The sequence below is a fragment of the Chlorocebus sabaeus genome, chromosome X, assembly GCF_047675955.1.
Source record: "Chlorocebus sabaeus isolate Y175 chromosome X, mChlSab1.0.hap1, whole genome shotgun sequence".
NCBI classification, from domain to species: Eukaryota; Metazoa; Chordata; class Mammalia; order Primates; family Cercopithecidae; genus Chlorocebus; species Chlorocebus sabaeus.
Window position 1 is genome coordinate 144350621 of NC_132933.1, and position 22306 is coordinate 144372926.

The 22306-nt window shown below is 38.0% G+C and overlaps 1 protein-coding gene across 1 annotated transcript in view; it reads left to right on the forward strand.

The window, feature by feature from the left end:
* Positions 1–22306, forward strand: part of ANOS1 (anosmin 1) — a 199749-nt gene that overhangs the window by 109183 nt on the left and 68260 nt on the right. The window contains exon 3 of the mRNA XM_037986319.2: positions 1000–1062. Coding sequence (XP_037842247.2) covers positions 1000–1062 — 63 coding nt within the window. The remainder of the gene's footprint in view (positions 1–999; positions 1063–22306) is intronic.

Sequence of the window (22306 nt, forward strand, 5' to 3'; positions counted from 1 at the left end):
TTTGATTTATTAGAATGTATATAGTAATAAGTTACATGCATGTATGTTTAAGGAAACCTCATTTTCTGTTATGAGACGCTCATGTCATAATCTTAACAGATTTATTCAATGTATTTTAATGGAGTGATTAAACTGGATGTATCAATGCTTTTGAATTCATTGAGATAAGGATACAAGTTAACAATACATATGTCCACATACATACAGACATAAATTTAATACAATGCGTTTTCACTTAATTACTTGTAGAAGAGTATACAAAAAAATAGCCCTGTGCTGCTAATTTAAAGGAAATGTAATATTAAGTTTTATGAGAAAAAATTCCTCTGAAACAACAACCTTTAGAAAGTATTTCTTGGCTGGGCGCAGTGGCTCACGCTGTAATCCCAACACTTTGGGAGGCTGAGGCGGGCAGATCACCTGAGGTCAGGAGTTCGAGACCAGCCTGGCCAACATGGTGAAACCCTGTCTGTACTAAAAGTACAAAAATTAGCCCGGTGTGGTGGCAGGCGCCTGTAATTCCAGCTACTTGGGAGGCTGAGGTAGAAGAATCACTTGAACTTGGGAGGTAGAGGTTGCAGTGAACGGAGATTGCACCATCACACTTCAACCTGGGGACAAGAGCAAGACTTTGTCTCAAAAAAAAAAAAAAGAAAAAAAGAAAAGAAAGTATTTCTTACTGAATAGAAAATATTTCTTACCCCAATTCCTCCAGCTGATGGTGACAATCATTACTTTTCCTGTAAGTCACTGACAGGCGCTGTAACTTTTTCTTTTCAATTGTGTTGAAATACGTTTTTTGGTTTGCTTTCTGTAATGATGCTTTTGCTCAGATTCGTATTATACCCAGTTTAAAAAAGCAGCTGATTCTTTGGTTTTCTAAACTAACCCGAATAAACGAGCGTTGAAAAGCAACAATCACAGGTGAATTCTTTTTTCCTCTCAGCTTTGTTTCTTTGTTTCCATGTTTTATTTATTTTTATTGTTCCTCTCTTCCAGTGCCTAGAGCCCTGCAAGGAATCAGGGGACCTGAGGAAACACCAGTGCCAAAGCTTTTGTGAGGTAGGAGAACGTCAGTAATACTTAAAACACTTGACCCAAATCTGACTATGCTTATGTGGGTCATGGGAATGAATGGGCCCTCTTATTCTTCTGCAGCTTGGGGAGTTCATTAACTGCAGGTGTGTGTGGGTATATGTAAATTCATGTAAAAAATATAGAGCCTTCTTAAAACCTGGCTACCCACTGCTTGCATTATTGGCTAACCAGACAAAAAAAAATTTATGATGCATAGATGGAAGACTACAAGCTTTGTAAAGGTATAGATTGTCACCACCCTCCCACCTTACATCATAGCTATTCTGAGCAGTTTTTACATGCTTTTGAAGTATTCATGCCATTTGGGAGAAGAGACTCGTATTATTACTAATGGTGTTTCTCAAATATTTTCATCTCTTTGTTCCCCCTTGGGGTTCCTCCTCATATCCTGGGCAGAATGCTTGCCCGCTTTTAACTGTACAGGAGAGAGGCATCTTACTTCACCTAGCTATCAGTTAGATTAGTATCTATCTGTTCATATATCCAGCTGGCCAGCCAGCCAGCTAGCCAGCTGGCCATCTATCCATCCATCTATCCATCCATCCATCCATCTATCATCTATCCATCCATCCATCTATCCATCCATCTATCCATCCTTCTATCCATCCATCCATCCATCCATCCATCCATCCATCCATCCATCATCTATCCATCCATTCATCTATCCATCCATTCATCTATCCATCTATCTATTATCTATATGTATTTATCTGTCTATCCATCCATTCATCTATCCATCTATCTATTATCTATATATATTTATCTGTCTATCCATCCATTCATCCATCCAGCCATCCACCCTTGTATCTACCCATTCATCTCTCTATCATCCTTATTAGAAGAATGTGTAATATTGTCCTGAAGGACCACTGTCTAAAATCACCAATAGCGCAAAAAAGGAGAAGATCTGCTTTACTGGACTGTCTTCCCCAGGGAATACAGGGGGCACAGGCCCTGTACCAGCCTGGATTCTGCTGAGAAGTAACCAGACACAAGGCCAAGCAGACTGCCTGGTTCCAAGGGTTACAAGGACAGTGGACTTGAGAAGTAGGAGAATCTGAAGGTTTGGGGGGAACAGTAGAGAATGAGTCAAAGAGTCCATTTTGGCAGTCAAGAAAGCTCAGTTCAGGGTCTTGGCCAGAAGAGGTGCCCCGACATCAGAATGCAATGGTGTTATGGATTATCTTTGAACAGAACTGGGGGGTGAAAGGGAACTCTTCCAAGGATCCAGAGACATTGGTCTGGTCTTCATCCACTACAGCAAATAAATACTAGTGTAATCCCATTGCCTGTGTTTCACTCTGGATCTTATTCTGAGAAAATGACTGCAGAATTAGGACAATAATGGCTTCATCACTATGTACTGTGTGTAAAATATCTTCCAAATCTTACTTGACCTTTCCCATATTCCTGTAGTTAAGCAAGGCAGGTAGTAAGTCCCCAAGAGTTGTGTGTAGAAGCCAAGAAGGACTGGGAAGTTGAAGCTCCTCAAATGAATGGCTTGTCCACGGCCAACCCTCCAGGTAGAAAGGCTGGGTCTAAAACTCCTGTCTTTTTATCCCTCTCACTGATTATCTAAGTGTTGTTCCTGGTCAACTCCACTTGGCCAATCACCCGGGATCATAATGGGTTTGGGCCCCTTGAGATACAGAAAAGACGCAGCAGAAATAAACAAAACTGATGATTTGCTGCAAGGATAAAGAGAGTGAGGCCATCCCATGTCTGTGTTCTGCTTTTACCTTTTCTGTGTTCCTATTTTAGTTAATATTTTAAAAATATCTATTCATTCATTTATTCAACATGAACTTTTTGAATACTTATAACGTGCCCTGCAGTTTGGTAGTGATGTGGCAGTAAACAAATCACGCAAAAATTCCAGCCTTTGTGGGGCTTATTTTCTCCTCCATGAAAGATCTCAGCTGTGAATGATGGTAACTTGATTCCAATCCTAACTGCAAAACCAACTTACTCTATGAATTCAGTTAAATCAATTAACCTGTGTCTTCAACCTCATTTTCAGATGAGGGATTTATCCTATTGATCTTACACGGTGTTTATTAAAATAGATAATGAATGTAAGTGCACGGTACAGAGCTTATCAAGCTGTACAAAAGTAACAGAATGATATTGTATTATGATTGTATACAAATACAATGATTTGTATTATGTGTTATAGGCTTGCGGGTCATAGCTCTGTGAGGTATCTGAATCAACTGTTGATTCTGAATTTTTACCCACATTGGTAATCCTTGTCAACACAATTAGAGCACACTGTCTAGTGGAGTGACTGTTGTGCTCTTAACTTTAATTTTCTATTCTATTCCATACACAAACTATACATCTATAGGCACAAAAATAGATTTATAGAATTTTTTTTTTTCGGTTGCCCATGCTGGATTGCAGTGGCGTGATCTCGGCTCACTGCACCCTCCGCCTCCTGGGTTCAAGTGATTCTCGTGCCTCAGCCCCCCAGATAGCTGGAATTATAGGCATGCACCACCATGCTCAGCTGATTTTTGTATTTTTAGTAGAGACGGGGGTTTTGCTGTGTTAGCCAGGCAGCTCTCAAACTCTTGGCCTCAAGTGATCCACCTGCCTCGGCCTCCCAAATTGCTGGGATTATAGGCATGAGCCACTGCGCCTGACCTGCTTATAGAATCTTGAGGAACAAGGTGTTTGTTTTATAAATTTGTTATCCCTAAATATCAGTGACTCTGGGCTGCTATTTTTACATCTGATCTCTGAGAAGGAAGATATAATTGAAGGTAATTTGAAAACTTTCTTCCTGTAAATTTCAAATTCAAGAGCAGGTTTCTGTAACTGCCATTCTCTGAGGTAACTGTGAGGTGTTCTGAACCAAATCCAGTTTATTAAAATGGGACTCAGGTGTTTGAATTGTGATCCCTTCTGGCAGGAAAGGTTAATTGAAACTTGAAAGGTGGGGAAAACAGATGCCATTTAATGTGAGGAGCTTTGATGAGTTGCTTCAACCCAACGGTTAAATAACTGAAGACTTGATGTTCCATTTTAGTGACTTTGATTGTTTTTACGTCCCTGTGTGTTTTTTGCATCTGTTTTATTTTGCAGTAAGTATCTGACTATTGTGTTGAAGTAGGCTGAACCTTGAAAACACTGATGGCTGTTTCAGCATTTTTAAGCCTAGTCACTTATGGAGACAGGTCTAATACAATCCCGTTCATTCTCCCCATTCTCACATTATTTGTTAAGAGTGCATACAAAGTCCATATTGTCATGACTCCAAGCTTTCCCTTTGTAAAAGTTCAGACCCAAAAAGGACTCTAGATTATATTATCCTTCAGTTGAAACAATTACACTCTTAGACATGTCCGACCCAGTATGTTTACTTGCAGGGCAGTCTGAGCTTATTTGTCTTCTAAGGCATAGGTTTGCAAACCATGACTCGCAAGGCAAACTGGTCTGCCTCTTGTTTTATAAATAAAACTTTATTGGAACACAGCCACACTGGTTTGTTTACATATTGTCCATGGCTGCTTTTGTGCTACAACAACAGAATTGAGTAGTTGTAACATTATCTGGCCCTTTATAGAAAAAGTTTTTTAATTCCTGGCTCCAAGAAAAAGAACAGGCTGGGCGCAGTGGCTAATGCCTGTAATATTGGCACTTTGGGAAGCTGAGGCAGGAGGATTGCTTGAGGCCAGGAGTTCCAGGTTGCAGTGAGCTATGATCATGCCACTGCAGTCCAGACTGGGCAACAGAAGAGCCTGTGTCAAAACAAAACCAATAAAACAACAGTCATAATTACATCACAAAACTCGCCTTACCATTTAGAGTATTGTTACTTCTTAATCTGTATTACCAGCACCCATTTCTAAACATAAAACATTGTTCTTGGTAATTTTAATCACAAAATAAATTTTCCTACATGAAGGAGACTTTTGGAGGCACATTAATAACATACCTAGAATTGGTTCATTTCGTTCTCATATCCTGATCTGTCTCACTTCTCATTTCATTACCTATTTTATTATAATTTGCAAGGTAACTTTTGCTACTTTTAGGCTGATGTCAGAGGTAATAATGTCTTCTTTTTTTAAAAATTTTTTATTTTTTTGAGATGGAGTCTTGCTGTGTTGCCAGGCTGGAGTGCAGTGGTGCAGTATCAGCCCACTGCAACCTCTACTTCCCAGGTTCAAGCAATTCTCCTGCCTCAGACTCCTGAGTAGCTGGGACTACAGGCACGCATCACCACGCCCGGCTAATTTTTGTATTTTTAGTAGACACGGGGTTTCACCATGTTGGCCAGGATGGTCTCCATCTCCTGACCCTGTGATCCGCCCGCCTCGGCCTCCCAAAGTGCTGGGATTACAGGCGTGAGCCACCGTGCCCAGCCCAGTAAATGTCATTTTTTAAATGAAGAAGCTAAATGTTTGTATCAAAACAGCAAAAAAAAAAAAAATGAGATATTTCAGCAGTCCTCTGGATTATATGAGATTTTTTTTCATGTATGAAGTTTTTGGAACATGGCACATAATCATAGATACATAGATAGGCAAATAGATTGTTTTGTTGGTTCAGTTTATTAACTAACCATTATCACTGTTCTCTTATTTTCTTTTCTTTTTTTTTTTTATTTTTGAGACAGAGTCTCGATCTGTTGCCCAGACTAGAGTGCAGTGGCATGATCTCGGCTCACTGCAACCTCTGCCTCCCAGGTTCGAGCAATTCTCCTGCCTCAGCCTCCTGAGTAGCTGGGATTACAGGCGTGTGTCACCACTCCCCCTTATTTTTGTATTTTTAGTAGAGATGGGATTTCCCCCTCTTGGCCAGGCTGGTCTCGAACTCCTGGCCTCGGGTGATCCGCCCACCTCAGCCTCCCAAAGTGCTGGGATTACAGGCATGAGCCACTGCACCCGGCCTGTTCTCTTATTTTCAAAAATCTTACAAATGATGACAAACTATTTTTTTAACCAAATACAAAATGTACATTTTCCTAGATTGAAACATTCCTTTCTCACAATCAGTGGAATCTTAAATTTTAAATGGCAATATTTCTTTCTCATTCTTAATGATCTTAGTTTTGGTGAAACTTGATATATCATTGTTTATGACTTGCCTCCTTGCTGGATGAAACAGCTCCCATCTTTGATTTTGACGTTTCTGATTCATGGCATCTCAACCCTAAGTAAGAACTCAGTGGATGTCAGCATTGGATGAAACAGCTGGTAAAACAGCTGCCATCTTTGACTTTCATGTTTCTGATTCATGAAATCTCAACACTAAGTAAGAACTCAGTGGATGTCAACATTGGAAGTATGCAGCACATGTTAACGTCATAGAAAGCTGAAACCTTATTGGCTTCGGGGATCAGTCAAGGCTAAAAATACAAGTTGTTTGGGATCAATATGCATCCTGAGATATGCAGTCTTTCTCAGCCTGGAAATGGGAAGGAAAAGGAAGTTTTCACTTTACTGCATATATAATTATCAAGTAATTTCTTTGCGATTTTGCATTTTGAAATGTCTTTCAGGCTTATAGGTTTGATTCCCATAACAGTCCTTGGAAGAAGTTAGATGTGAATTTCATTAGGTAAGCTTGATGGACAAGGAAACTGATACACAAAGAGAAGGAATTTATTTGTCCAAGATCACATGGTTGGTTAGTGGAGTATAAGATCTAAAATCCAGGTGGTGTAGCTTCTAGTTACATTTCTTTCCTGCTGTATTGTAGTGTTTCCCTCCTAAACCTATTCTGTGTCACAGCACACAGAGGATGATGTTTTACTTCCCTCATCAGGGAATAAAAGATGAGCCTGTGTCAAATGTAAAGTTCTTGTTCCAGTCATCCCTGCTTGGACAGGCTTATCCTTAAGTGAGAAGGAGGTTTTAGTGGTTTAAAATCATACTTAATTTTGGGGGTTTTTTTGGTTTTGTTTTGTTTTGTTTTTTTGAGACAGAGTCTCTCTCTGTCACCTAGGCGGGAGCGCAGTGGCTCGATCTCAGCTCACTGCAATCTCTGCCTCCCAGGTTCAAGCGATTCTCCTGACTCAGCCTCCTGAGTAGCTGGGATTACAGGCACCCGCTGCCACGCCCAGCTAATTTTTGTATTTTTAGTAGAGGCGGAGTTTCACCATGTTGGCCAGGCTGGTCTTGAACTGCTAACTTCAGGTAATCTACCCACCTTGGCCTCTCAAAGTGCTGGGATTATAGGCATGAGCCACGGTGCCTGGCCAAATCATAGTTAATTAATGGCACCTCAAGGAGAGAAGGAAGACAGGGCTCCTTGCCCCTTCACGTGGCTCTGAAAGAAATATTCCAACACTACTGAAAAGAGACCTCAAAAAGTAAGAGGGTTAACATGCCTCTCCTGTGGGGATTTCTTGCGCTCAAAACTTTTTATCTCTTCAGTGCTCTACAACCGGTTTTATGTCTTAAAATTTAGAATGATAATTAAATGCAACCCTGTAGGAATTGGAACAGAACCTGTACCTGTCTGGATATGTCTGTAAAATAGTTAAAGGTCTTGAAAGAAGCTGATGAAAGCTAAATGTGAAAGTGACATAATATGCCCCAGATGTGTGTTGCGGTGGAAAAGGATAAGCACATAGAATTTAGTACCATTAAGCAATATTTTGCTTTAACATATCCGAACAATAGCTTCCGCAGTTAGAATATACTTGTGAAGGGGAAATAAAGATGAACTTTGTTGCTATTCTTTTTAAACAGATATATGTCCAAACTGAAAGATGGACTCAATTTTTATTACAAAGATTTTCGATTTGGAAATATTTTCCTACGAGCATTATAGTATGGCTCTTGAGTACTTCCTTTTAAGGAAGTTGTCAATTCTTCAGAAACACTAGAATGGGACCTGCAGTAGTGTGTCTAGTGGGTGAGACACTGAGGCTTTTTCTTTTACTTGGTACAATCTGATCAACTGAGCAAATGAGAGAGAGTGGTGGCTCAATCCAGAGTGGTCCTGGTGACAGATTCAACATGAGGAATGGGAGAAATGGTTGAGTCAGTGGTGTTGCCAACTTTTGTCCTTAAAAACTAGGGTAAGAAAGTCGGAATGTACGAGATGTGGGATATGTGTCGGGCACAGATAGTTTTGGGGGTGAGGTGGGGAGAAAGAATAGACCCGAAGTTTGGTATTGAGCCTGGTATGTTTCAGATGCAAATGGAAATCCGTATGAGATGCGCTGTAGGGAAATAGGCACAGGAGTTTGGAATTTAGGTGAGAGTTCTAGGCTGAAAGAACAAATGCCATGCATGAAGGTACTGTTTAAAGTCATGAAGCTCAATGAGGTGACAGAAAGAAAACAGGTCTATGAGTTAAACTCCGAATCACAGAAGCATAAGAGGAATGGGGAGATAAAGAAGGAGATATAAGAGAGGCCAATACGTTGGGAGAAAACACAGAGGAGTGTGATGTTCCGATAGCCAAACGATGAAAGCTTTTCAACAAGGAAGAGGTAATCAGTTGCGTCTGGAGACTTGAAATTGGATCATCGAATTCTGCAACAGGGAGCTCACTGTGGCCTTTGATAAGACCAGTGTTATTGGGTGGCAGAAGAAAATGCCTAATTGGCATGAATTTCCAATAAATGGTTGGAGGAAACAGAGAGGGAGTATAGAAACGTTTCAGTGAGCATTACTGTAAAAAAAAGTGATGAGGGGCGCAAATGAGATTGTGGGAAGAGGTGTGAACAAGGTAATCAAACATTTAATTGTTTTTACAGTAGAGAACTAATTATATTTTACAAGCAGATGGGAATTATTCAGGAGAGAGGCGTTATTTGATGTTGGAGGAGCAAGGGGGGAATTGCTGAAGCACATAACCTTAAATGGCAATGTCTACCATTGTGTGTGTGTGGAGGCAGGTTTGAAATGGGAGCAAGCTTCTACGTCCTGGGACAGGAGATGCGTGAGAATTCATGGATGCATGGGGTGCATTGGTGGGTGTGAAAATGGCATCTGTGGAACTTGTCGTTTCAATGCTTTACTTTTCTCAGTGAAAAAGGAATCAGGGTGACCAGCTGAGAGTAACGATCAGACAAAGGGATGGAGGCTGGGGTGACTGACACATAGACAATTTTCTTTTCTTTTCTTTTCTTTTCTTTGAGACGGGTTCTTGCTCTGTCGCCCAGACTGGAGTGCAATGGCACGATCTCGGCTCACTGCAACCTCTGCCCCCAGGTTCAAGCAATTCTCCTGCCACTGCACCTGGCTAATTTTTGTATTTTTAGTAGAGACAGGATTTCACCATCTTGGCCAGGCTGATCTTGAACTCCTGACCTCGTGATCCACCTGCCTCAGCCTCCCAAAGTGTTGGGATTACAGGCGTGAGCCACTGCGCCCAGCCACATAGACAATTTTCAAAAAGTTTTTAGTATTATAAATAATAGGCTTTTATTTTTAGAAATGATTAACATTGGTCTTTTACATTTTTGTAACACATAAAAGTGTTACTTGTATTTCTGGATGGTGTTACTTGGGCACCAATGAAGAGATGCAGAATTCATCTAAGTCTTCTTTTCAATTTAGGGGGTGTAGTAGTAGTAGAGTGGAAATGTTTTGAAGAATGCTTATGAATTTTTATAATTATTATGAGATTTTCTTTGCCAACCACCATATGATGGGTGCAATCTGCATTGTATCAAATTTTATAGTTATGGAACATGAACTTTTTTTCCTTTTTTAAGCACTGAGACTCGATTTTCATTGGATTTTTTATATTACTCGGGGGAGTATCAAATTATTCTAGACTCAATCGTAGGAGAATTGATGAGTTTTGAAAATTTATGGGACCAAGACTGGAGATTATTCAGAATAATTTGAATACCTAAGTCTGAAAAGAAGGGCTAGACAAGTAGGCACATAAGGAGTTAGGGTAGTATCATGAAAATTGCAAAAGCACTAAATTTAAGTAAAAAAAATTTTTTGGAATGCATGTAAAGCACTTAACCAGTATCTGAAGATAACATACATTACATATATATTAGCTACTTTTACTTTGAAAGAGGAAGACAAGGTCAACACTTTTTAATTGTATTGGAGGTCAGTGAGATGCGGACTAAAAGGGCTCACTGAGTTTTGTAGTTCGGAAGTCACTAGAAATCTGTGTGGGAGACTTTCTGTGGATCAATAGTAGGGTAACACATACAACTCTGGGTTATAGAATAAAATGTAAGGAGGAAATTCAGACCAAATACATGCAACTCTTTCTATAAGTTTAAAGCCTTTCCCTAAGACTGCCTCTAGAGCATAGGGGAGAGAGAGGAGGCTCTGGTTAGGGGGAATTCACAGTTGAGAAAGTGATTTTTGTGTTCTACCTTGGAAAGACTGGAATGCATTTATATGTCAGGGGAAATGAATGCTGTCAGGAGTGTGAAGTCAGAGATACATAGAGCGCAAACTGGATAACTTGATTTCTGGAATAAGGAACTAGGGGCGAAGGAAATTTCAATGTGGAGAGGGAGACACTCATGCGTCTAAAGATGCCAACTCCAGTGTCCAGCATGATCCAGAACTGGCCTTCTCACACTTGGTCCCACACACAGATCATCTAGGAATCTGCTTTAATGCAGATTCTGATTAAGTAGGTATATGGTGTTCAGTATGGTATTCAGTAGGTATGTGGTGTGGCCAGGAGAGTCTGCGTTTCCAGCAAGCTCCCAAGTGATGCTAATGCTGCTGAACTAAGGCCTAGCCTTTGAGTAGCAAGTATGTGAATGTCCTTCTTGGGTACTGGGGCCCCCTATTTTAGGGATAGCCATGTTTGTGCCTGTGGTGGCACATGCCTGTGGTCCCAGCTACACAGGAGGCTGGGGCAGGAGGATTGCTTGAGCCCAGGAGGTCGATACTGCAGTGAGCCATGTTTGTGCCACTGCACTCTAGCCAGGGTGACAGAGTGAGACCCTGTTTTAAAAAACAAACAACAAAAAAGCACTCACTTGAAGTTTTCTATCAATTCTGTGTAACCTGTGATTTGTGCAGTGATATTCTATAGGGAGAAAATGTGCAATTGCTTAAAATGATTAAAAATCAGCAGGTGATGCTAGGCTCAGTGGCTCACACCTGTAATACCAGAATTTTGGGAGGCCAAGACGGGAGGATCACTGGAACCCAGGAGTTTAAGACCGGCCTGGACAACAAAGTCAGACCCCATCTCCTCAAAAAATAAAAAATAAAAAAATTAGCCAAGCATGGTGGCACATGCCTGTGGTCACCTGTGGTTCCAGTTAGACAGGAGGCTGAGGCAGGAGGATTGCTTGAGCCCAGGAGGTCGAGGCTGTGGTGAGCCATGTTTGTGCCACTGTGTTCCAGCCTAGGTGACAGAATGATACCCTGTTTCAAAAAAAAAAAAAAAAAAGGAACAAGAAAAAGAAAAAATCAGCAGATGAAAATGGTTCTTTATAAATAAAAATGAAAAACACTATTTTATTATTCAAGATACAGAATTATAATCGTTGATTTATCTTTATTCCCCAATACAGTCTAAACATGATAGCAGGAATAAAGTTTAGCCTTCCTGTCTCATGTAACTATCAGAATGATGTACTCCAGTTAAATGAATCAATGAATGAAGATAGTCTCCTTTTATCTGAGTTGGCAGAGCTTTCTTGGAGGAAGTTAGAAAGAATTCTGATATTTATCTTCTCTAAGAAGTAGAAGCTCCTGTATGAGCCTTAAGTGTATTTATTTACTTATTGAGGCTTTTATATATTATTTCCATGTTTTAGTAGACATAGGACTATTCACGTTGTCTATTTCTTCTTTAGTAGTGTTTATAACCTGTGTCTTTGTAGGAAGTAAACGATTTCATCCAAGTTATCACATTGATAAAAATAGAGTGGGTCATATTATTGCCTAATTCACCTTTATTGTTAGCATTTTGATGTCTGTTAGGTCTGTAGTGATGAACCCTTTTGCAATACTGACATTGATAATTTATGTATTCTCTACTTTTTTCTTGATACATCCCAACAGAATTTTGTCAATTTTAGTGCTCCTTTAAAAAAATAACTTCTTGTTTTATTGTTTTTCTTTATTTTTGTCATTTCCTATGCTATTGATTTCTGTCCTTCATTATTTCCTTACTTTTGCTTAATTTTGATTAGTTTGACTCTCTTTATATAATTTCTTATTGCAGGAGCTGACATAATTAGTTTGAGACCTTATTTTCTTTTCATATATAAGAGCTTTATGCTATAAATTTTGCCCTATGCACTACTTTAGCTACAACCCACATTTTGTGTTACAGCATGTTTTTATTTTTACGCAGCTATTTTCTAATTACTTCTGTGATTCCATTTTTGAATTTCATATGAGAGTATGGTTTATTTTGTAAATTTTTGAGAATTTTACATATAGCTTCCTACTGATATGTAGTTAAGACAAAACTTAGGATTTCTATCCTTTTAAATTTTTTGAGAATTGCTTTTTGGAACACAGTATGTTTTGTCTTGAATGACTTCATGTATAATATGAAAATGTCATAACAATATACTTTCATTATTTACTCCCTTCATTTGTATTATTAGTGTCCTAAATCATACTTCTACATTTGTTGCAAGCTCCACATCACATTTTTATGGTTTTTGCTTTAAACTTATCTTCTTCCAGAGATATAAAAATAAGAAAAATCATCTTTTAAATATAATCATGTAGTTATTATTTCTAGAACTCTTCATCCTTTGTGTAGACCCCAATGTTCATCTGTTATCATTTTCCTTTTGCTTTTAACATTTCTCATAATGCTGGGTTGGTGGCTGTGAGTTCACCTTTTGTATACCTGTGGTAGTCTTTAAGGCATCTTCCCTTTTCAAAGATATTTCATGGGTATACAATTCTAGGTTGATTTTTTTTTTTTTAAATAGCGTTTTAAAGATACTGCTTTATTTTCTTCTGGCATGCATATTTTCTGAAAAACCTTTGAGATTCTTATCCTTGTTTTACTATATATAAAGTGTCTTTTAATTTTTCTATCTGCTTTGAAGATTTTCCTTCAGTATCTGGCATATGAAGCAATATGATTAAGTATACTTTGATTTAATTATCTTTGTTTCTTCTGCTTAGGGGTAATTGAGATTCCTCTAACTTTGAACATACAATTTTAATCAAATTTATTTATTTATTTATTTAAAATCATTGTCTTTGCATTCCTTTTAAGTAATCTTACCTTCTATGATGTCTAACATTTTAAAAATCCTACTTGGTATATTTTTCTTTTCTTTTTTTTTTTAATTATTACACTTTTAAGTTCTAGGGTACATGTGCACAACGTGCAGGTTTGTTACATATGTATACATGTGCCATGTTGGTGTGCTGCACCCATTAACTCGTCATTTACATTAGGTATATCTCCTAATGCTATCCCTCCCCCCTTCCCCCACCCCACGACAGGCCCCAGTGTGTGATGTTCCCCACCCTGTGTCCAAGTGTTCTTATTGTTCAATTCTCACCTATGAGTGAGAACAGGTGGTGTTTGGTTTTCTGTCCTTGCAATAGTTTGCTCAGAATGATTGTTTCTAGCTTCATCCATGTCCATGTAGGTTTTCTTGTCTTGTGCTACCTATTGTCCAATGTCTGAATAACGTGGTTGCATACACAAGAAGACTTCAGAAAGTTCATGGAAAAATGGAATCAAAAGCTAAAAATAAAACATATAAGCTTTGTTTCCCAACATAAGCTCCATCAAGTTTAAGACACTTTTGTAAGTAATGTTACCAGCCACCTAGTCCATCCCTAAAGAAGTAAGGGTCCTGGGAATTTAACCATGTCAATGTAGGTTTTAAAAAATATTACTCACTGAAGAAAAATGGATGCTCTTTAAAGATTCTTATAAGAACAGGAAATAAAAACAGGTCAGAAGGAGACAAATCAGGACTGTAAGGTGGATGCCTAATGATTTCCCATTGAAACTCTGGCAAAATTGCTGTTATTTGATGAGAGGAATGAGCAGGGCCATTGTTGTGGTGGAGAAAGGCTCTCTGATGAAGCTTTCTCAGGCATTTTTCTGCTAAATCTTGGGTTAACTTTCTTAAAATACCTTCATAATAACATAACAGTCAATGTTCACTTTGGGACGGGGTTTTAGCATTAAAATGAGGTAGAACTTGGCTCTTTACATCGAAAAGTGAACTACAGGACATACAGTTTGTGCACAGCCTCTGTAATCTAGCCGAAACTGGCTTGTGGTCTGCAGTTGCTTATCAGAAAATAATCTTTATAAGGCCAGTCTTCTCTCCAGTCATAGTTGTAGAGGTCTGGGTTGTAAATCAAAGTTGATAGCTCCTATTGTTGACAAGTTTAGCTGTAGAAATTTAGAAATGTGCCATACCAACCAAGCCCCGAACCCCCTACCCATAGGTAACTTGGTTTCCTTAACTTAGCGTACCTCTCAGTTGATAAAGGGGCATCCATTTTGGTCTCTCAGATCATACCCACTAGATGCCAATAGCATATTTCTTCCAGTTGTGAGGAACAAAAATATCTCCAGATATTACCTAATGTCCCCTGGGAACCAGTCCTTTAACTTATGGAATTTGTACTTTTCCTTACTTGTTCATAATGAGGAAACTAAGTTCTATGTACATTAGTGTATTGGTCTGTTTTCATACTGCTGTAAAGAACTGCCAGAGACTGGGCAATTTATAAAGGAAACAGGTTTAATTGACTCACTGTTCAGCATGGCTGGAGAGACCTCAGGAAACTTACAATCAAGGTAGAAGGTGAAGCAGGGAAGCAAGGCATCTTCTTCAGAAGGCAGCAGGAAGGAGAAGTGCCTAGTGAAGGGGGAAGAGTCCCTTATAAAACCATCAGATCTCGTAAGAACTCACTATCACAAGAACAGCATGGGTGAAACTGCCCCCATGATTCAATCACTTTCACCTAGTCTCTTCTTTAACACATGGAGATTATGGGGACTACAATTCAAGATGAAATTTGGGTGGGGACACAAAGCCTAATCATATCAGTTAGTTTCTATCTCATTTTGTGATGATTTAACCAGTCCAGAAGTGGTATAATATAGTCGTGTATAAACAAAGAAATAAGAAATTTCAAGGAATATCTCTAAGAGATAAAATATGGGATATTTTTTTCTTGTAACTTGGATAGATGTGATGAGTTTGTAGAATTCAAAAGTGTTTGTAAAATGAGATGAACAAAGAAACTGAACAATGTAAATCAAAGAGTAAACAACTGTATTTGACAACTTTCTAATTTGTTGCTCTTCAAAAGAAATTATTTATGTGAGGATTTTAGGCCATCTATAATTAATGTATATGGATTCCTATTGTTTCTTGTAAAATTTCTAGAACTATGTTAATTCTGATGCTAATAAAGGTGGCTAGCACTGATGCCACCTTTATTATGTGCTAGGATCTGTGCTAAGTGTTTTGGAAGCTTTACTTAAGGCTTAGGATAATATTTTATCCTCCTTTAATATTTTGAAGAAACTGACAATTGCCAAATTAATTTTGCCCCCAAAATTGTACAGCAGTTATCTTACTTAAGTATTTGTCATGCTCTGAAGGGGACAGACTGTATTTGTTTCTGTTCCCTCTCTCTTTTACTTCTGTTTTCCACATCACTTTTACCTGCTTAAATCATCAGTATTGATGACTTGTCTTTAAAGTTTTGTCCTTGTCTAATTATTTGTTGATCTCATGCATATATCTGTAACTTCCTATGTCTACCTTTATTATAATGCAAACTAAACTGTTTAATTATTTTTACCTGTTTGTTAGTAAACATGTGAACTATAAGCATAGTGGGTCATCATTTTCACAGTTTCACCTGTTCACCATTAAATTCCTAGTACCTAGAATGCCAGTTTGGTCTATAAATCAGTATATAAATGGTTTAGTGGGCTCAACATTGCATTGGCATTCTTGGTAATCACTACTAACAAATGCAGAAAGTAGGAGAGGGAAATAAATCATAGTTTAAATGTGGTACCTGAACCATCGCTAATTCTCTAGGGATTTGTGAACTTCTTGAGCTATTTATGTGCCTCATGATCTTCTAGAAATATTGCAGCAAGATTCTGAAGTGTTGCTGACTCATACAAGGCGACACGTTTGTTTTCAAAATAAATAGAAGAACCAGGTCAGGAAGAAGGAAGCCAAGATAAACATAAGTAGAGATTACTATAAGTGAAAGAAGAGGGTATGTACTTGTAGAAAAGTGACTTCCTTAATATGCATGTTTCTGCTTTTCTCCTAATTTTACATTTTCCTAATTTTATATTTTCCATGGCCAATGTCTATAATTTGCCTGGGAATCCAATTAATTGCAATCACATCTAACAAATTAGTATTTATAATTGGGTTTCCAAACAAATTATAGTAATACTTCCAAGCATAAATTAGTAACATTTGAATGGAGAGTTATTTTTCTTATTTTACGCATAGTGTTTAGATGTCTTCTTTGAAAGACACACTTGGCAATTTTCCTTACTTTTTAAAAAGTACACTCTATTTTCTTTTTTTGAGATGGTGTCTCACTCACTCTGTTTCCCAGGCTGGAGCACAGTGGCGCAATCTTGGCTCACTGCAACCTCCGTCTCCTAGTTTGAAGATTCTCCTGCCTCAGTCATCCAAGCCGCCAGGATTACAGTTGTGTGCCACCACACCTGGCTAATTTTTTGGATTTTTAGTAGAGGTGGGGTTTTGCCATGTTGGCCAGGCTGGTCTCAAACCCATTACCTCAAGTGATCTGCCTGCCTTGGCCTCCCAAAGTGCTGGGATTATAGGCGTGAGCCGCCACACCCAGCCAAGTATACTATTTGTTTTTGATAGAAACTATACATGTCTATTAAAAATTAAGAGAACAAACCGCACAGAAAAGTAAAACCAAACCATCACTCCAGATTTACCACGTAGAAACAGCCACGGTTTACCGTGCAGAAAAGTGTTAACACAGCAAGGCCAAGACTGTTCTCCTAATACCTACTTAAATGACTGGCCACAGGCCAGCACCTGGAGGCTTTGTGCACACTAGTTTCAAATAAATGCTTAAAGTTTAATATTACTTGAAGGCAAGAGAAGACAAAGAGACCCTAAAGTATTATAAAGAAAATATTATAAAAGATATTATGAGGTTGGAACTGTTACTCTTTCAATTCTGTATTTGCTTTATTATTTACTGATGTTCTAATATAAAGTTCAAGATAAGTCACACTCATAGATAGGTTTTCTCCACCATTCCTTCCACCTACCAGTTTTTCTAATAAGTTGTTATTTGAAAATTCTTAGTTTTATTATAGCAAATTCTCCCTCCTAACCATCATTCTTATTTTAATATTAGTTTCATATTTATGTACATAGAAAAATAATTAATTTTACTGATTCTTTTTTCCACTTTATCCTTAATTTTGTAAATTTATTTCATATCTTTGTTTTTAAAAAGGGGTCTATGGATGGTGTTTTCTTTAAGTTTATGCATGAGAAATTTTACCTACAGTTATAGCTAAAGTACACTTGGATTGGACAACTTTTTTTTTCTTCTATAAGTATTACTTTATTTTATCTGGGCACCGAATATTGTCTAGCCCATTTGTTCTTGTTTTCTGTTTATGATAGGATCGCCAGGTTTTGCCATTGCATGGCACTTCCTCCCCTCTGCCCCCCACACAACCCCCCGACAAGACACATCCACTCACACAGAGTTTATTTTCCTTAGAATTACATAGACATTGCTTTGTTAGCTTCACATACTAAATTTAGTAGAGAGACATTTGGTAGCAATTATATTTTATTCCTCATAATCAGCTTGCCTTTTTTACCTGAATGTCTGAAAATTTAAAGTTTTCCCTTTGGTGTTCAGAAGCAGAAGCTATATTCCAGTGTTGCTTGTTCTTTTCAGTTATTCCTGGAACATAACATGCCCTTTGATTTATAATTTTTTTCTATTTCATTCCTTGATCTCTCTCTCTTTCTCTCTCTCCTTCCTTCCTTCCTTCCTTCCTTCCTTCCTTCCTTCCTTCCTTCCTTCCCTCCCTCCCTCCCTCCCTCCCTCCCTCCCTCCCTCCCTCCCTCCTTCCTTCCTTCCTTCCTTCCTTCCTTCCTTCCTTCCTTCCTTCCTTCCTTCCTTCCTTCCTTCCTTCCGTCCTGTCTCCTTCCGTCACCCAGGCTAGAGTGCAGTGGTTCAATCTTGGCTCGCTGCAAGCTCTGCCTCCTGGGTTCAAGGGATTCTCCCATCTCAGCCTCTCGAGTAACTGGGATTACAGGTGCCTGCCACCACACCCGGATAATTTTTGTATTTTTAGGAGAGACGGGGTTTCTCCATGTTGGCCAGGCTGGTCTCAAACTCCTGACCTCAGATGATCCTTGATACTTCTAGTTTATTTCTTAACTTTATGTTTTTGTCTTATTTCACATTTTATATTTTTGTTTAACTCTTTTCTATCCCTTTTCATCCCTTTTCATCGTCTCGCTACCTTGTCTTCATGCTCTTGTATTGAATTCACGTTCTGTTCATCTCACTGTGCGTTTTGGGAGTGAAGTTTTCAGAAATTTGGAATCAGACCCTTTGGCCAGGTTAGGGAGAGGGCAACGCTGAGATGGGGGAGCAGCGGCGGAAGTCAAACTTTAATGATTTTAACATTTTCAAAGTGCCCAAGGACATGTGTACAAAGACACATTTTATGGAAATTGTGCAGGTTACTTTTTTTGTTTGAACCTTTGAAAGAATTTAATCTTAACATTTTCTGATTTAAACACTGTAAAATCTTGTTTAACAAAAACTTTTATGTATTAAGATACTATTTTCCTTTCATTACATAGTTGTTTATAAAAGTTCATTTGTTAAAATTAAGGATCCTTTTTAACACCATAGCATTTGTACTGTTGCTTTTTAATATAGTGAAAATACAAAAGGAAGGGCATGTGCTATTTTTTTGATGTCACTGACTTCAGAGACATTGTGTACAAAGAATTACCAACATACTTTAATTCAATGATTGCTTGGTGTTTAGAATGTCAGTTCTTTAATTTTGAGCATCCTGAAATATATCTTTTGTACATACAGAGACTGATGCATCAGAATCAGATTTTCAGTAACCCCTGGATTATAGTTTGGAGTAATTTAATTTAGTTACCCTCAGTGGTCTCTAGGAGTTTATGTACACTTAGATTTCCTGTTTATAAATGCATTTGGTTTTTCTGTATCTAGGTACATGGAGCTATTCAACTACTCAGCATAGAATTAAGATTAAAAATTCGTTTGCTAAAGAAAAGGAATACAAAAAAAGAAATTTGAAATCACCCTACTGTCTCTTCCCAGGAAGTGTAAGATTGCATTTTTGAATATTCAGATTATTTCTAAACATGTAGAATCATGAAATCTAATAACTGAACACAAATTAGAGAGCTATTCATCCAGCAGATTTCTAGTCTTGGCCAGACATTGGGACCATCTACGGTTCTTTCCAAAGTGCAGTTTCCGGGGTCCATGCCCGGAATGCTGAAGAAACGGGTCAGAAGTTCACCCAGGACATCAGTTTTAGAAGCTCCCTGGGAAATTCTAATAGGGAAGCAAGCCGAGAGCCACTGGGCGAGCCCAGTCTTCTTATTTTACCCTGATATGGTGGGGTCCTCAGAAAACACTGACTCTCATCGTTGCCCAGACTCTTACATGTTTCGTGATTTGGGCTATGTTAGGATCTCCCTGAGCTGCTGTTTCCCCATTTGTAAAGTGGAAATAATAACAGCTGTGGGGACTGGGCAAGAATAGGTGAAATGAGAAAGTAAAGCAGCTGGGGTAGATTGAGGGATGTGGTAGACATCAGCATCTCTTGGTGACTAACTGCCACTGCTAATGATGATGGTAATGACGGTGATGGTGGTGGTTATGACAGTGGTGATAATGATGGAGCACTCACTTCAGGAAAGTGTATATTCGAGGTTTCATTGTAGTCCACAATCCTGGTTGTTGGCTAGGAGCAGGAAGAGAAGCCCCCCATTCCTTGACTCTTTGCAAAGGCAATTATAATCATAGAGAATTGACATATGGTAGAAGTCTGTTGAATTGAACCAGATAGTCAAATGCAATGTTCTCATCAAAGCTGAAGCCTAGTATTTATGTGATTTTAAACACATTACGATAATTTACTGAATTGGATGTCTTTGTCATTCCATGATTGCTGAACAGATTATTTTACTGTACAATACCTTGCATTTTATGCCAAACTAAACAAAGATAGTACTGTCTCTCTTTTTGAAAGCGTTCAAGAAATGTTGCCTACTTTTGTTAGTATTTAATTTTATTTTTAGCCACTTGCCACAGGTGGATAAATTAATGTTTTATTCATTTTCTTCTTAGTGGAGCGTAGCATATTACCCAGGTAAGGCACTAAAAACCACATTTTAGTTTTTAGCTCTTAGGAGATGACATGTAGGAGGGATATATGAGAATTCATTAATACTGCATATTAATATATAGTATAACATATATCTGTTCCTTAACATATGAAAGATTTTTTACTTAATCCAATGCACCTCACAGATATTTTTCTTTAACACTTTGCTTTATCTCTTCTTTGGAGGCATAATGACATCCATTAGATACTATTAATCACTGATCTAGAAAAATACAGTCTTTGCAGACTATTTCTTTCTTAGTTTTGGGGACAGTAAGGGCAAAATAAACAAAATTAATGGGTGCAGTGACCATATTCTTTTCAAATTTTAAATTGGAGCCAGTGACCTGGCAAAAGAATGACATTTGGCTGGGTGTGGTGGCTCACTCCTGTAATCCCAGCACTTTGGGAGGCTGAGGCGGGCAGATCACTTGAGGTCAGGAAATCGAGACCATCTTGGCCAACATGGTGAAACCCCGTCTCTACTGAAAATACAAAAATTAGCTGGACATGGTGGCACATGCCTGTAATCCCAGCTACTTGGGAGGCTGAGGCAGGAGAATTGCTTGAGCCAGGGAGTTGGAGGTTGCAGTGAGCTGAGGTTGTGCAACTGCACTGCAGCCTGGTGACAGAGTGAGACTCTGTCTCAAAATAAAAATAATAATTGGAAAGTGACATTTGTGTGATTTGTGAAATTAATCATATAAATAGTTTTATAAAAATGAATTATAGTTATAAAAACTAAATTTACAGTTAACAATTTGTCTTCATTGCCTGCATATAATTGTAGAAACAGGAAATAGAACATGGAGCATATATATATATATATATATATATATATATATATATATATGTTGTCACATGTGCTTATTCACCATAAAATTGATGGGTATTACATGCATACTGATTTGAATGTCTTTTTCTAATATTTTCTCATTCCTTTTAACAAATCTCTGAGTAATTAACTTGTATTATCACATGAAATTTTACATGCTTAATGGTCAGAAGTTATTATACTTTTGTGACACTCAAATTACCTTTGTTCACAGGATTTCCTACTGGAGACCAATTTGCAGATTTTGTTTATATCTAGAGTATTAATATTCACACAGCATTTTCTCTGACCTGTACACATTTTTCTCCTTATTCCATTCAATTAGTAAATTCTCATTAAACTATGATTAATGACCTGGAGAGAGACCTTATGTACACATACCATATGTTCTCTAATTTATATTCAAAAAAATAATTTTTTTCAACCTAGTCCAAGAGAATTATGAAAGAAAATTAATAGACAGCATCAAAACCTCCCTTTGATAAATCTGCCTTTAATAGGACAGCTAAATAAAGCTCCTCTGTAAGATTGTTGCACCAAATCCACACTGCTCTAAGGTGAACTTCATTTAAGTACAGGGTACAATTCCTTAGATGCAGATTTCAGTGCTTAATCTGGAAGTAGTGGGTTAGAATCTAGTGGCTGGACACACTGTGGAAAAATACAGACTTCCTTCTGTCTGTGGATCTTACAAAATTTTCATCAGCATAGCAGAAGAATTTTGAAATGTTAAAGAGTAAGCTTGTAGCAGTGGGAAAAGAAAAAAAGACATAAATTAATTATTATTGAGTATGTATTATGGGCCAACTATGCACAATAGTGCTTAGTTCTTTGTGTGCATTACCTCATGTAATATTCATAATGTTACCTGTATTATTTCAAGATTATAAACCAGTCTAGGAAGCATGAGTGCAAAGATGAACATATGCGTTTCTATGATCCCCAAAATAATCAAAGACATCATGTTTGAATCCTTACCAAAAGGGAAAACATTGATTATCCATACAGAATAACTCTCATATCAAC